Here is a 15,568-nt window from a genome sequence, read left to right as displayed (position 1 = left end):
AGGGCATGGGAGAAGGTGGGGCCACTTTGCTTCCTTCATACTCTCCCTTGAGGCTTCCTGGTGGTATCTGGTTGGTCACTGTGGGAAACAAGGTGCTGGACTAGAGAGACCCTTGATCTGATAAGGGGGCCCCTTCTCTTAGCAGACTTCTCTCGGGAGATAACCGCTCAAGTAGCCAGTCAGTCAATCTTTATTGCGGTACGTAACCAGCATAAGTCAAGTGAGACCATTATAGCCCCACACACAAAATACAAAGCCGTCAATACAAAACAAAACTGCACTATATACCTAAAAAATACCCCTATAAGATAGAATACATAAACACAGACCCAGAAAACTTAGAACCGATTAGTCTTCTTCCTTCTTGAGTTCTTTACGAATCCTAACAGCTGCAGCCAGAAATCTGGCACACGCAAGAGAAACCTGAGGATTAGAATCCACTAAAAGCAGGTTTCCTAACTCACAATCTGGAAGCCAGATTTTGCCTCTGGTCTAGTGGGATTCGTAAATGGCTGATTGAAAACCTTTCCCCATAGAAGATCTTTCCTCCTCTTCTGCAAATCATCCCTCCCGGAATCATCAACTTTTATTACTTTATTTTATTACTTTAACCTAACTTTGTTTTTTTATTCAGAGCTGATATTGTATCGAAATAAAACTTGATTGATTGATTGATAAGGGAGGGGTGTCTTCTCACTCTGCCATCCTTCAGAAAAAAACGTAATTAATAATGGCATAATAGAGTAGCTGCTAGCTCATTGTGATGCTGGTATTGTTTTGTTCTTCTGGCAGGAACTGAATTCCAATTTCCGCCAGATCATCTTCCCTGAAGCTCTGAGGTGCTTAATGAAGGGGGAATACACCTTAGAAAGCATGCTGAACGAGCTGGATGGCCTCATTGAGCAGACAACGGACGTTCCTTTGCAAACGCTGGTGGAGTCTCTTCAGGCGTACCTAAGAAATGCAGCCATGGGACTTGAAGAAGAAACGCAGACTCATTACATTGATGTTGCCAGGTGAGTCAGCGGCTCATGGGGCTTTTCAGCTGTGCTTTGGAGTCTCCACCACCCACACGGGTTCTTCATGAGAAGATGCGCACTTGAGCAATGAATTATACACTCCTGTTGAGTAACCAAAAGAGATTTATTTTGTTATCAAATATTTTATTTTCAACACAACATAAAACGCACCACATACATACATTTACATAGCTATGACAAGACATTTATCAGCTATACCAGAGGTGTCAAACATAAGGCCTGCAGGCCGGATCGGTCCCTTGACAGCTCTTATCTGGCCCGCAAGCCAGCCGAGGCAGCCATCCCTCTCCAGTCTCGATCTGGGCTGGCATGGTCGACCAAGTGACATTTATATCATATCTGGCCCTCATAACATTTGAGTTCGACAACCCTGAGCTATACTGTGGAGTGATTGTCTAACAATCTATACATCGTGCTATTCTAGATTATTTATATGCCTAAAATATAAAATATAAACGCGCGTTAAAAAAGAGGGGAAAACCTAAACATATTAATATATCTTCTTGCAGGTTACATGAATTACAATTCTTATTGTTATATAATTCCCTTTATGTATCGTAAGCCGATCAATAGGTGCATAGTTGTACTATATATTTTCTAAATTTAATGATATATGCTTTAACCTAATATGTGCTTTAGCCTATTCAAATAGTATAGTTATATAAAAATACCATATAATGTCCATATAATATAATTTTAAACAGTTATAACTAAACTGCCAACCTACAACCATAAAGCGGCCCTATGCCTATAATATCATGCACAATAAATTATTTGAATCATATCTACTGTAACATTTCATATTATGGGGAGGGGCTGTGGCTCAGTGGTAGACCGTCCGCTTGCCATGCAGCAGGTCCTAGGTTCAATCCCCGGCATCTCCAGTTAAAGGGACTGGGCAAGTAGGTGATGTGAAAGACCTCTGCCTGAGACCCGGGAGAGCCGCTGCCGGTCTGAGTAGATAATACTGACTTTGATGGACCCAGGGTCTGATTCAGTATAAAGCAGCTTCATGTGTTCATGTGATCATCTTATCAAAAGAGATTTCTCGACTGTGGTGACTGTCTGTGGGTCTTAAAAAGCCAAACTGTTACAAGCGCAGTTCTTTTCTTCCTTCCTTTGGTGTAGGATGCTTCATGCCCAGTACGGTGAACTGATTCAGCCCAGGAACGGCTCGGTGGACGAAACGCCCAAAATGTCAGCCGGCCAGATGCTGCTGGTGGCCTTCGATGGGATGTTTGCCCAAGTGGAGACGGCATTTGGCTTGTTGGTTGAAAAGGTACGGGCTTACACTGCTAATTTTGTCTTTAAGGAGTGAGATGCAGGGAGGGGGGACTTGCGCTCATTAACCCTTTGCGTCACCCCCTTCAGCTCAACAAGATGGAGATCCCCGTGGCGTGGCGCAAGATTGACATCATCAGGGAAGCCCGCAGCACCCAAGCAAACTTTTTTGACGATGACAACAATCGGCAAGTTTTGGAAGAGATTTTCTTTTTGAAACGATTGCAGACCATCAAGGAGTTTTTCAGGCTCTGCGGTACTTTTTCCAAAACCCTTTCAGGTAAATACATAAAACTTTTTTTTGAATTATGATGCCATCTACCATGAACCTGTCATAGAAACATAGAGTTGGAAGGGACCCACCAGCGTCATCTAGGACAACCCCCTGCACAATGCAGGAAATTCACAACTACCTCCTTCACACACACCCAGTGACCTCCTACTCCATACCCAGAAGATGGCCAAGCTGCCCTCCCTCTCATGACATACCTTTGAGTACGTCAGGAGGAAATCTGCATGGATAGATGAAATTGTGCGCTTAGAGAAATGGGGGGAAAAGAATAACCTAAAAATTTGCCTTCAGAAGGAGGTAATCTGTGCTGGCCAATTAATTTTCGTTGTCCCGTACTCCGAGTAGGGGAAGGACTTACCAGGCAGGGGCCTCAAAGAGTCAATTATTAGATGCTATTAAAAGTTGGAATATAAGAAGACTAAATCTTGTACGCACACTCACATAATTGTATTATTTGTTTTAGTAGGAAGGTCTAGACCTGTTCAGTCTGCCAGCTGCTTTGCCCACATGGTTTGAAAACCGGGTGTATCACTACTTTGAGCAGCAACAGCAGAAACAGAGATGATGTGCATGTTTGACCCTGTCCCTCCTGCCAGCATGGTGTAATGGTTAAAAGCAGTGGTTTGGAGCGGTGGAGTCTCATCTGGAGAACCCGGTTTGATTCCCCACTCCTCCACATGAGCAGTGGAAGCTAATCTGGTGAACTGGATTTGTTTCTCCACTCCTACACACAAAGCCAGCTGGGTGACCTTGGGCTAGTCACACTTTCTCAGCCCCACCTACCTCTCGGTGTGGGGAGGGAAAGGGAAGAGGATTGTACGTCGCTTTGATTCTTAAGTGGTAGAGAAAGTCAGCATAGAACAGCCAACTCTTTTTTTTCTTCTCCTCCCACAAGATGCTATTGAGGTCATACTCTCATATTGCTCATATGTTTAGATTTGAGAAACATGGGCGGGTGATGGTTTGGAAAGATGTCTCATTTTCATACCCTCGTTCTACTTTGGAGTGATTTTTTTTCCTTCCAAAGGGATAAGTTCTATTGAAGAGCAGAGCACGGTGAACGGACCGGTGCCGATGGTCAACGTGAAAGCCCTGTACCGGAATTCCTGCTTCAGCGAGGACCAAATGGCCAAGCCCATCAAGGCCTTCACAGCTGACTTTGTGCGGCAGCTTTTGATCGGGCTCCCGAACCAGGCCCTGGGCCTCACCCTCTGCAGCTTCATCAGCGCCCTGGGGGTGGACATCATCGCCCAGGTCGAGGCCAAGGACTTCGGGGCCGAGAGCAAAGTCTCGGTGGACGATCTGTGCAAGAAGGCGGTGGAGCACAACATCCAGGTGGGCCGGTTCTCGCAGCTGGTCATGAATCGGGCGACAGTGCTGGCCAGCTCCTACGACACAGCCTGGAAGAAGCACGACCTGGTGCGGAGGCTCGAGACCAGCATCTCTTCTTGCAAGACAAGCCTTCAGAGAGTGCAGCTGCATATTGCCATGTTCCAGGTAACGGTTCCGGTTAAGGTAGTGGTTCAGAGCGGTGGTTTGGAGCGGTGGACTCTAATCTGGAGAACCTGGTGTGATTCCCCACTCCTCTACCTGAGCAGCGGATGCTAATCTGGTGAATTGGGTTGGTTCCCCCACTCCTGCACATGAAACCAACTGGGTGACCTTGGGCTAGTCACCACTTCTTAGAGCTCTTTCAGCCCCACCTACCTCCGTATCCTCCAAAACGTCCTATCCTTAACAGCCTTGCTCAGGTCTTGCAAATTGAGGGTCTTGGCTTCCTTTATAGAGTCAATCTATCTCATGTTGTCTTCCTCTTTTCCTGCTGCCTTCAGCTGTTCATAGCAGCTATAGAAACACAACAACTAAATAATCATAGAATCATAGAGTTGGAAGGGACCACCAGGGTCATCTAGTCCAATCCCCTGCACAATGCAGAAAATTCACAACTATCTCCCCCACACACACCCAGTGCCCAGAAGATGGCCGAGATGCCCTCCCTCTCATGAACTGCCTAAGTTCATAGAATCAGCATTGCTGACAGATGGCCATCTAGCCTCTGCTTATAAACCTCCAGGGAAGGAGAGCTTACCACCTCCCGAGGAAGCCTGTTCCACTGAGGAACCGCTCTAACTGTTAGAAAATTCTTCCTAATGTCTAGACGGAGGAAACTCTTTTGATTTAATTTCAACCCGTTGGTTCTGGTCCGACCTTCTGGGGCAACAGAAAACAACTCGGCACCCTCCTCTATATGACAGCCCTTCAAGTACTTGAAGATGGTTATCGTATCCCCTCTCAGTCTTCTCCTCTGCAGGCTAAACATACCCAGCTCCTTCAACCTTTCCTCATAGGACTTGGTCTCCAGACCCCTCACCATCTTTGTTGCCCTGTAAAGAAATGGGTCTCTGCATTCTAGAAGAGATCTTGTAGCAGGCAGAACATATGTCTGTTGTTTATCAAAAGAGCGCTGATCGGTATTCCTTTACATTCTGTAAATGTTCATAATCACTATGGAAACTGCTGGGTCGTTCAACTGATTTTTTAAAAAAATTAGGCATATACAATTTTTACAGGTTGTGACCCATTGAGTTGCTTTTAATTTCTGTAGCCACTAAAATGTATCTTCTCCTACCCCCCCCCCAAAAAAGTGGCAGCATGAAGATCTCCTCATCAGTCGCCCACAAGCTATCACGGTCACTCCTCCGCCCCGCTCTGCAATTTTAGCCAACATGAAAAAGAAACTTCACACTCTTGGCCAGATTGAAGCTTCGATCGCAGCTGTTCAGGTACTTTCCTGTTTCTTCTTCTTCTCATACAGTGGAGCAACGTCAAGTTCACGGTTGAGGGAAAGCGTGCTAAGTACGAGCACAGGTAGAATGAGTGTTCCTCCTGTCTGAAAAATCTCGGCCACCTGTCGATGACCGACACAGTCGAACACACAAACCTATTTAGGGAAAGGTTTTAATTTTGGCGGAATCGTTTCATTTTAAATCCCAGGTTTGTATGTGGATGTTCCCAAGATAACAGTTAATGTTCTTAGTGTCTGAATCAAGGTGATTGAGGGCGGGCAACTGGTATAGTGGTTAAGAGCAGTGGTGTAGTGGTTAAGAGCAGTGGTTTGGAGCGGTGGAGTCTGATTTGGAGAACCGGGTTTGATTCCCCATTCCTCCACACGAGCGGCGGAGGCTAATCTGGTGAACTGGATTTGTTTCCCCACTCCTCCACACGAAGCCAGCTGGGTGACCTTGGGCTAGTCACAGCTCTCTCAGCCCCACCTACCTCACAGGGAGTCTGTTGTGGAGAGGGGAAGGGAAGGTGATTGTAAGCTGCCAACTTGGAAGGCTTTAAGAGGAGAGTGGGCATATTCATGGAGGAAAAGGTTATTCATGGCTATTAGTTAAAATGGATATCAGTCATGCTGCATACCTGTTCTCTCTAGTATCAGAGGAGCATGCCTATTATATTAGGTGCTGTGGAACACAGGCAGGATGGTGCTGCTGCAGTCGGCTTGTTTGTGGACTTCCTGGAGGCACCTGCTTGGCCACTGTGTGGACAGACTTCTGGACTTGATGAGCCTTTTCCAAGGCTTGATGAGCCTTGGTCTGATCCAGCAGGGCCTTTTTTACGTTTTTATGCTAAGCCAAACGGGGACGACTAGGACCTCTTGGTTTTTCATCCTTGTTTTCCCGTCTCAGGAAAAGCTGGCAGCGCTTGAAGCCAGTATCGAGCAGCGTCTGAAATGGGCCGGCGGCGCTAATCCAGCGTTAGCACCGGTCCTCCAAGACTTTGACGCCACCATAGCGGAGAGAAGAAACCTCGTCCTTAAAGAAAGTCAAAGAACCAACCAGGTACTCTTAGGGGTGTGACTCACTGAGCTCTGGGTGATTTTAGTAAAATCAATACTGTGTGTAAGAGAGAAACCGGTGAATCTAGCCATCTGCATCCAGTCATGCTGTTCTGAAGGCGTCTTTTCTTTTTCAGAAGAGGGGCTGCAATTTCCATTGATCTCCCCTCCCCTTCTGCAGCCCCCCTGAGCTGCTTTTCTCTTCAGATCAACAGACCTTCGGGGAGAAGAGTAGGGATTGGCGGGGCGGGGGGAAACGGCAGAAATTAGCATCCGCCTCTTCTGAAAACAGGTCATACAAACTGTGGATCGTATGGTTGGGATATAGGCCACTATCTAGCAAAAACTTACAGAGAGATTTCAGGCTTCAGCAGGAAAGTATTTGCCCTATCTGTGCAGTTACCATGGAGGTATTTTGTAGGAAATACTAAGAGAATCCCAAATGTATGGAGCTAACTGCATATAGAATTGAGGGCTCTAAGAATTGTAATTATTTCCAGTTCCGTTTGTGGGCAGCAGATTGTTGTCCTTTAACCACATCTGATTTTAATTGTTCACCTAAAGTGGTTTTGGCCCTGGTCCTGCGTCAGCCGCTTATGAGCCGTCAGCTGCTTATGGCCCTAGTGGCTCTGATTTCAGCATCCAAACAGTACGAGAATTAACAAGCTCTTAAGAGGACAAAAAAAAAAAGGTGGGGAATGGGCTTCAGACGTTATCACAGCAGACCGGGAAAGTGATGAATTCCTATCTCCTTGGAAATGAAACTTACCTAGTATTGTGTGAGGATGAGGAATATCGTCTGTTGTGCGTGGCAAGAAAATTTGGCCTCTGTATAATTACACTTCTGAGTCTCCCCGTCACGACCTTAAGATGTTTCAGTTCACTGTATTGTAGTGTGCAGATCCGTTAAAGACTCCTCATTTTAAAAGGCCCAATGTGGAGATGTGGAGTCAGTACTCAAACCAGACTCTTATCTGGCAACAAGGGGAAGCAGATCGTAGAACTGCTTGCCAATCTCCAGATACCGTTTTCTAACTCCAAAAGGCAAATGTTGGAAGCCCCAGGTAGCCCCTGATAATACAGGTTTTGGAATTACTTCTATCCATATCTGTCTTTCTCCACCCTTTCTTTGAGGTGGGTGACCCTGCCAACAGACTACATTAGCTATTTGGACGCTTGTAAAACTTTGGACGTTAATTGGTTCTTGTAGGTTATCCGGGCTGTGTAACCGTGGTCTTGGTATTTTCTTTCCTGACATTTCGCCAGCAGCTGTGGCAGGCATCTTCAGAGGAGTAACACTGAAGGACAGTGTCTCTCACTGTCCTTCAGTGTTACTCCTCTGAAGATGCCTGCCACAGCTGCTGGCGAAACGTCAGGAAAGAAAATACCAAGACCATGGTTACACAGCCCGGATAACCTACAAGAGCCAATGAACTCTGACCATGAAAGCCTTCAACAATATTTTGGACGTTAAGTTGCTGTTTGACGTTTATTACGGTCCTTTGACCAAACATAAAATATTTATAGGAACATTGCCCTACCCAGAGCGGCAGTATAAAACAATACATTTAAATTAAAACACTATACAAAATGTTACCCTCGTTAAAACAACTGGTCAACAATACAACTTAAGTAGTCACGCCACTCTACAACTTTTCATTCCTGTTTACAATATCACTTGGGGTCAGATCTGGAAGGTGAAGGAGGAAAAAAACGATAGCCATTAAACGAAGCTGCATTCTGCATCCTCTCTATGTCTTATCGGAAAGAAACATAAAGTTTAAGCTGTGAATTCTTGTGTCTTCTCAAATGTCATGTGAGCGTCTTTCTCGTGTCTCCCCCCACCCCGGTCTTGCAGGTTACTTTCCTCTGTAGCAACATCATTCATTTCGAGAGCTTGCGTACCAGAACAGCCGAAGCCTTAAACTTAGATGCTGCCTTGTTCGAACTCGTCAAACGTTGCCAACAAATGTGTTCGTTTGCGTCACAGTTCAACAGCTCTGTGTCGGAACTGGAGCTTCGGTTACTCCACAGAGTGGTAAGTGTGTGTGTGTGTGTGGGGGGGGGGAATAGAAGCGGGACAAGGACAATTGACATGGTGAGGATGCAAATGTTCAGCACCACTTGGCATGAAGTCTGGATGGAGCCATTGCCATGAACACACTTGTAGCTGCCTTATACTGAATCAGACCGTTGGTCCATCAAAGTCAGTATTGTCTATTCAGACCGTCAGCGGCTCTCCAGGGTCTCAGGCAGAGGTCTTTTACATCACCTACTTGCCTAGTCCCTTTAACTGGAGATGCTGGGGGGATTGAACCTGGGACCTTCTGCGTGCCAAGCAGATGCTCTACCACTGAGCCATAGCCCCTCCCCCGATGCCAGTTAGATGCAATCCACATTTTAAAAAGTCTGCCCTTTGTTTCAGGTTTGGTGGTTCTAAATATGTTGATTTATGTTGCCGCAATTTGTGTCTTGCCCTTCCTCCCAAAAACTCAGGGTGGTACCATGAAACTGTATTTATCCCTTGACAAGAACTCTGTTGGTGTTAGATCACCATCTGGTCTATCGCTTTCTGAAGAAGTGAGTTGTGGCTCACAAAAGCTCATACCCTGCCAGAAATTTTGTTAGTCTTTAAGGTGCTACTGAACTCTTGCTCTTTTCTTCTTCTGTTGGTGTGAGGTGGTCAGTTGTTCAAAGAGCTTTGGTGCTGAGTGAGGAAAGTGGGTTGGCTTCACTTTTGTGGATGAGTTCAAACAGCTCACCAGTGTTGTCTGGATTGTCTTTTTGCTTCAGGGCACCAATCTGGAGCATCCCATCGGTAGCTCTGAATGGCTCCTTTCGGCTCACAAGCAGCTGACGCAGGACACGGCGACCCAGAGGACTGTGCAGACGGAGAGGGATCAGCAGATCGAAACTGTGTGCGAAACGATCCAGAACCTGGTTGATAGTATTAAGACCGTTCTCACGGGCCACAACAGACAGCTCGGGGATGTCAAGCATCTGCTGAAAGCCATGGCAAAGGTAACAATGCTGGAAATACGTAGGACAGAATTTTGAATATACCATACCCAGACAGGACCTGTCGTTGCTCTTCTGGCTCTTATCGATTCATTAGCTCATGCCCTTTGGGAATGCCGCTTCTATGAAGAACTTTGATCACATTCTATCTCTCCCCTTTTAACATATAAATCTAATGCCTCTGTGTCTAACATAATGCCTTTTTTACTAAGCGACAGGGATCCCAAGGCTACATTGTCAGTGGCAAGATTTGTTTCAGTCCTTATATCCCTCAAACATTAGATATATGCTGCTCAAGATCAATGGATCAAGGAGCTTCTAAGGGCTAAAGGAAATATTAGTGTGGAGGGGAACAGAAGATCGATTGCTTGGGCATTCATGAGATCAGACATTTATAAAGGACTATGCAGTTGGTCGTTGCCTGTGGAATTGAAGAATGGCATATAAAAACCAACTCTTCTTCTTTATTGACATGGCAGTACGAAGTCGCACATGCATTGAGCTAGGAAAGCGTTTGCTATTTCCAGTCTCCCTAGCAAATATGGTTTTCACTTTTTGTTAGCCGTTCTCAAAGCTTCAAACTGTCATGGGTATCTAATGCCTAGTTATTTCATTCCAGGATGAAGAAGCCGCTCTGGCTGATGGAGAAGACGTTCCTTATGAAAACAGTGTTAGGCAGTTCTTGGGTGAATATAAATTATGGCAAGACAATATTCAAACAGTTTTATTCACGCTAGTTCAGGCTATGGGCCAGGTGCGCAGCCAGGAGCATATTGAAATGCTGCAGGAAATTACTCCCACCCTGAAGGAGCTGAGAACCCAGAGCCAGAGGTAAGTTAAGCAGGTGTAATCTACGGTCTTGTTCACTTGGATATGTGTTGTCAGTCAAAGCCAAAACAGTTGCCATATTCTAGTTTTCAGATTCACAGAAGTGGGCGGAATCCTGAAAGAGAAATTAGCTTCAGCATCCTGTAGGACAAACATTTTGAGCCTATACAGGCAGGATGGGTTGGGTGATGAGACTGTCACTGCACATGAGAGACAAATGTACGGGAAAATGGTCTCTAACCGCCTTCTGACTTGAAGCATACTAAAATATTGTTTGACAAACTTAACATGTTTTTTTAGTTGAGGCTTGTCTTGAATTTCCCACAAAACGGTTTATAAAATTGATTTATCTCCTTGTGTTTCTAGCATCTACAATAATCTAGTGAGTTTTGCGTCACCCTTGGTCACGGACACACCGAACGAATGCTCGAGTCCAACATCCGCTGCTACCTGTCAACCAACATTCGCTGCAGGTGAAATATGGTTTATATTTCATCTCGGATTCCTCATGCTCCCGGTCCCACTCATTCCATGCCTGTGAAAGAAGCATGGAAGATGTGGGAAGAAAGAAAACCTCGGCGAGTTGGCATGAAGATTGTGTTTGGGTTCAGTAAGGGTGGGGGAAGGAGGACACAGGCAAAGGGAGGGGGATGATGAATGATTGCCCCCTGTTGTCTTAACATAAATTTTCAGTAGCGTATTGGACAGAATTAAAATAATCTCCGTTCAGTTTTATCTCATGTAGCTCTGTTGCTTCACATCAAGAGAGAAAATGTTCCCCTTACCTTTCTCTTGAAAACCGTGTGTTTTTAATCAAACACTTTGACACGCTCAAACGACACGTCAGTGTTGATATTAAAGTTTTTTTTCAAATATTTTTATTAAGAATTAAAGCAAAACACACACAGATTACATACACAGTCATTCACTTGCTTATATTATAGTCAGTCTTCCAGGGAGTTCGTTTTTGAGTTAGTCTTCATATCACGCTGGATATTTGTTTAAATGATTATTAAAAACCTATATCACTATTTCCACTGCTCTCAGACTATCTATCAATACAATACTTAATGCAATTCATGTTACCCATTCTGTGCATTGCTTTTATTCTTGATCTGCTATGCCAGACATGACCATTTCATGTACAAAATGTATATTAATGTAATGTTGATATTAAATTTTGTTGTGCTCTCAAACAACACCGAATGTGCTTCCTGGACCTGGATTTGTGTGTAAGCTCCCGTTCCCTTTTAACGGCATTCTCAATATCTTGATGTCCCGGTAGCGGTTCGCAGCAACACGGGGCAGAAAACGCAGCCGGAGGTCATGTCGCAGAACGCAAGGAAGCTGGTGCAGAAAACGCTGGCCCCCTCGGCAGATACTCCTCCAGGAACAATTGCAGGAACGGCGAAGAGTGTGGTGTCTAGTCCTAAAAAGGCTATCAGGGATCCTAAAACAGGCAAAGGTAAGGAGTGGAGGGAGCGCACATGGGCCGCTCCCCTTTGTTATGAGCGACGCATCTAATGGGTGTCGATGGGTTTTCTCTCTTAAGCTGTGCAAGAACGGAATTCGTATGCAGTAAGTGTGTGGAAACGTGTCAAGGCCAAGTTAGAGGGTCGCGACTTGGATCCCAACAGGAGAATGTCTGTTGCTGAACAGGTAATTAATTCTGTGAGCCAAACCACTTTCTCCTTGAGTTTCGCCAAAGTATTGTCCTGGTAACTTTAGGTAACGGTTGACCATTTCAGTGAGAACCCGCAACTTTTCTAGGAGAGCTTTTTTTGTATAAACATCTTTGAACATCCAGAACAGAATTTAAAGCGTGCAGTATGAATACTTTCACAGATTAAATTTGTTATGGACTTTAAAATTCAGTATTGGACATCTTATTTTTATGCAGAAGTCAGTCCCCAAAGACTTACCTCTGCATGGAATCTCAGTCTTAGGACCGTGGCAGCGCTTCTATAGGTTTTTCCATGTCCCTTTAAGTATCACCAGTTTAGTAAGTTGTAGACATACCAAGTTTTATTTAGCTACTCTTCCATTGAAGGGATTTTGGTAGATCAGTGACCCCCCCCCCCCAATCACTTTTGTTCCAGTAAATAAATGTGAAACAAATTAATAGCATTCATCCTATTGTGTGTGTGTTAAGTGCTGTCAGGTCACTTCCAACTATGAATCAATGTCCTCCAAAACGTCCTATCCTTAACAGCCTTGCTCAGATCTTGCAAATTGAGGGCCGTGGCTTCCTTTATAGAGTCAGTCCGTCTCTTCTTGGGTCTTCCTCTTTTCCTGCTGCCTTCAACTTTTCCTAGCATGATTGTCTTTTCCAGTGACTCTTGTCTTCTCATAATGTGACCAAAGTACGACAGCCTTTTACCCTTCCCTTACGCAATCCCAATAGGTCTGGCAAGTGATTAAGAAATCTTGTCCTTAATTCTTGACAGTTTGGTTGCAATAAACGCTAGCTGCTGGGGCAGCCAACTACATATTCCTCACGTCTGCTGTAGCTGCGTTGCCCTTGTCCAGCATTTGACATGAGAGTCCTAGAAACGTAGTTCTACTTATGTGCCAGGTTCTCATTTCCCATTAATTTAATGGCGATGTTCCATTCAATGCTTGACAGGCTTGCCACCAAAGTTTCGAATACTGTTAGAAAGTGGAGGGCAACAAAGATGCTGAGGGGTCTGGAGACCAGGTCCTATGAGGAAAGGTTGAAGGAGCTGGGTATGTTTAGCTTGGAGAGGAGAAGACTGAGAGGGGATACGATAACTATCTTCAAGTACTTGAAGAACTGTCATGTAGAGGAGGGTGCCAAGTTTTTTTCTATTGCCCCAGAAGGTCGGATCAGAACCGACAGGTTGAAATTAAATCAAACGAGTTTCTGTCTGGACATTAGAAAAAAATTTCTAACAGTTAGAGCAGTTCCTCAGTGGAATAGGCTTCCTCGGGAGGTGGTGAGCTCTCCTTCCCTGGAGGTTTTTAAGCGGAGGCTAGATGGCCATCTGTCAGCAATGCTGATTCTTTGACCTTAGTCAGATGATGAGAGGGAGGGCATCTTGGCCATCTTCTGGGCATGGAGTAGGGGTCACTGGGTGTGTGGGGGGGAGGTGGTTGTGAATTTCCTGCATTGGGTTGGACTAGATGACCCTGGTGGTCCCTTCCAGATCTATGGTTCTGTGATTCTGAATCTGTAGCACTAACGTTTTCTCCCCCCCCCCCAAACTTGCCATTTTTATAGGTTGACTATGTGATTAAGGAAGCCACTAATCTAGATAACTTGGCTCAGCTGTATGAAGGTTGGACAGCCTGGGTATGAACAGGAAGACGGCAGATCAGTCTGGTTCAGCGAGGTCAGACATCCAGCAGAATCAACTCAGCCTCAGGCATCCATAGAAGCACCACGGTCAGCTGGTGACGCATTTCCGGGGCTTAACGTGAGGAAACCTAGGCAATCTCGGTGCACTGGGGGGAAAAAGCCAGCCCTGCGGGGTAGCTGCACCTCAGGGATACGCGAAACAAAAATGGCCTGGGAAACCCCTCCCCCCCCTCAGGGTCAAGGGTGAAAGTTCACCGCCCGAACAACACGGCCGTCTTTCTGCTAACAGGAGAACTGCAAATCGTGTCTCGTGGGGGAGGGGGGGAAATAGCCGCAGGAAGAAAATGGGGGGAAAGGGCTGCAGTCCGCAGAGTGACCCTGTGAACAATCCAGGTAACGCTGAACCCGAAACAGGAAGAAAAACCACAAAAGAGGGGCCGTGAAGAAATCGCAGCACGGGAAAGAATTGAGAGATTCCGGTTCTCGAGTTAACTCTTGCTGCGTGGCGACGGCGCTGGTTGAGTTTGACCAGGTAGTGCAAAAAAAAAAAAAAAAAGAAGAAGAAGGGGGGGGAAGCTACACAACATGAACTTCAGAAAAGGACTGAAATACAACGAGCTGCCCATCAGCGATATAACTATATTGGAAGAACCTCTAAGAAGAAGAAGAAGAGCCTTTTGTGTCTTTTTTGGGTTTTTTGTTTTTTTTAGTTCTTTCCCACTTCTGGTTGATTCTTGTAGTTTAGGCGTATTTCCAGAATCGATTTTTATTTAAATCCTTGTATTTCCCTATTCAGGCAAATTAACCTTTTTTGGGGGGAGTGGGTGGACGGGGGGGCGGCGGGGTGGGTTGGTGGGGCAAGCTGGTTTCCCAAGAAGCACAGAAAAAGTCGATTGCTAAGTGGTTTATCTTTTTTTTTTTTGGAGTGATCGAATGCAAATTGTTGGGGTATTTTATTTTGAGGTTGTTTTTTGTGATTCTATCATGTACAGTTCCCCCCCAAATTCACTGTGCATTTCAAAGTTTAATCTACCAGGCATTTGATTTGATGTGAAACTTCCCCTCGGCTTGCAGTATCCTTTGTAATTCAGACCTTTCTTTCCAAAGCTCACTCTCCTGTGACTGCTTGTTGTTTCTTTTGTAAATGTAGCGAATCCAATGTAACCTTTACCTTTGAAAAAAAGAAACCGAGGTCGAGTTTCTAAGTAGAGTTTTTACATTGTTGACGAAACAAAATCAATAAAAGTGACGTTCTAGAGGAGGTAGTTTTACGCTGTTTAATTCACTTCAAATTTTGATTTACGCTTGTAAAATGCACCTTTTCAGTTCTGGGGATTTACAAAAAAAAAAAAAAAAAAAGGATGCATAAAGCAAAAAAAGGACTATCTTTTTCTTTTGTCGTGCTCTGATGAAATGGTATAAAGATCGGTGTGAAGTTATTTTTTTCCCCAGATGACTCCCAGTAGGTAGTGGTCAATCACACTTTTATTGTGAATTACTCGACGTCTTTTCCTAAATCTACCTTGCACTTTTGAACCGTGGATGTGAAAGAGAAGTTGCTGTTTAAGTGGCACTTTAAACCAGTCTTCAGTGTTTCACCTACCTGCTTAAAAAAAAATAATCAGTAACTTAGGAGCTTGTATTGGGTTTGCCCTAGGAAAGTACAGCCTGCTTCCGAAAGAACCTTTTGCCATAATTCCCACTTATTGATGGTGGTGTTAGAGTAGATGCCGCTTGCTTTTGAAGTTGACGTTCAAATCTGTGGGGCTGGCGCGCGCCCCCTCCCAGCTGTCGTTACGTGTCATTTGCTGCGAAAGCGGGTAATATCAGGACTTGCAACGTTTCCTGTGAATCTCTTTTTGCGATCGAAAGACGCTCAAATCGTGAGCTATTCAAAGTAATTTCCAGTCATGCAGCCCTGTTGACCCGAGGGGGCCTTTGTTCCAAAG

At 45.0% G+C, this 15,568-nt stretch overlaps 1 protein-coding gene across 1 annotated transcript in view; it reads left to right on the top strand.

Annotated features, from left to right (window-relative positions):
- SMG1 (SMG1 nonsense mediated mRNA decay associated PI3K related kinase) overlaps positions 1 to 13,765 on the top strand; it is a 74,987-nt gene extending 61,222 nt beyond the window's left edge. The window contains exons 51-63 of the mRNA XM_056866443.1: positions 793 to 1,016; positions 2,169 to 2,319; positions 2,412 to 2,601; positions 3,641 to 4,110; positions 5,259 to 5,396; positions 6,306 to 6,458; positions 8,313 to 8,492; positions 9,248 to 9,475; positions 10,092 to 10,303; positions 10,667 to 10,773; positions 11,586 to 11,765; positions 11,853 to 11,959; positions 13,542 to 13,765. Of these exons, the coding sequence (XP_056722421.1) occupies positions 793 to 1,016; positions 2,169 to 2,319; positions 2,412 to 2,601; positions 3,641 to 4,110; positions 5,259 to 5,396; positions 6,306 to 6,458; positions 8,313 to 8,492; positions 9,248 to 9,475; positions 10,092 to 10,303; positions 10,667 to 10,773; positions 11,586 to 11,765; positions 11,853 to 11,959; positions 13,542 to 13,619 (2,418 nt within the window). The 3' untranslated portion in view covers positions 13,620 to 13,765. The remainder of the gene's footprint in view (positions 1 to 792; positions 1,017 to 2,168; positions 2,320 to 2,411; positions 2,602 to 3,640; positions 4,111 to 5,258; positions 5,397 to 6,305; positions 6,459 to 8,312; positions 8,493 to 9,247; positions 9,476 to 10,091; positions 10,304 to 10,666; positions 10,774 to 11,585; positions 11,766 to 11,852; positions 11,960 to 13,541) is intronic.
- Positions 13,766 to 15,568: the final 1,803 nt, after the last annotated feature.

This window comes from Euleptes europaea, chromosome 21 (genome assembly GCF_029931775.1).
Source record: "Euleptes europaea isolate rEulEur1 chromosome 21, rEulEur1.hap1, whole genome shotgun sequence".
NCBI classification, from domain to species: Eukaryota; Metazoa; Chordata; class Lepidosauria; order Squamata; family Sphaerodactylidae; genus Euleptes; species Euleptes europaea.
Note: the sequence above shows the minus strand (reverse complement) of the source record. Positions and strands in the feature narration are given on the sequence as shown.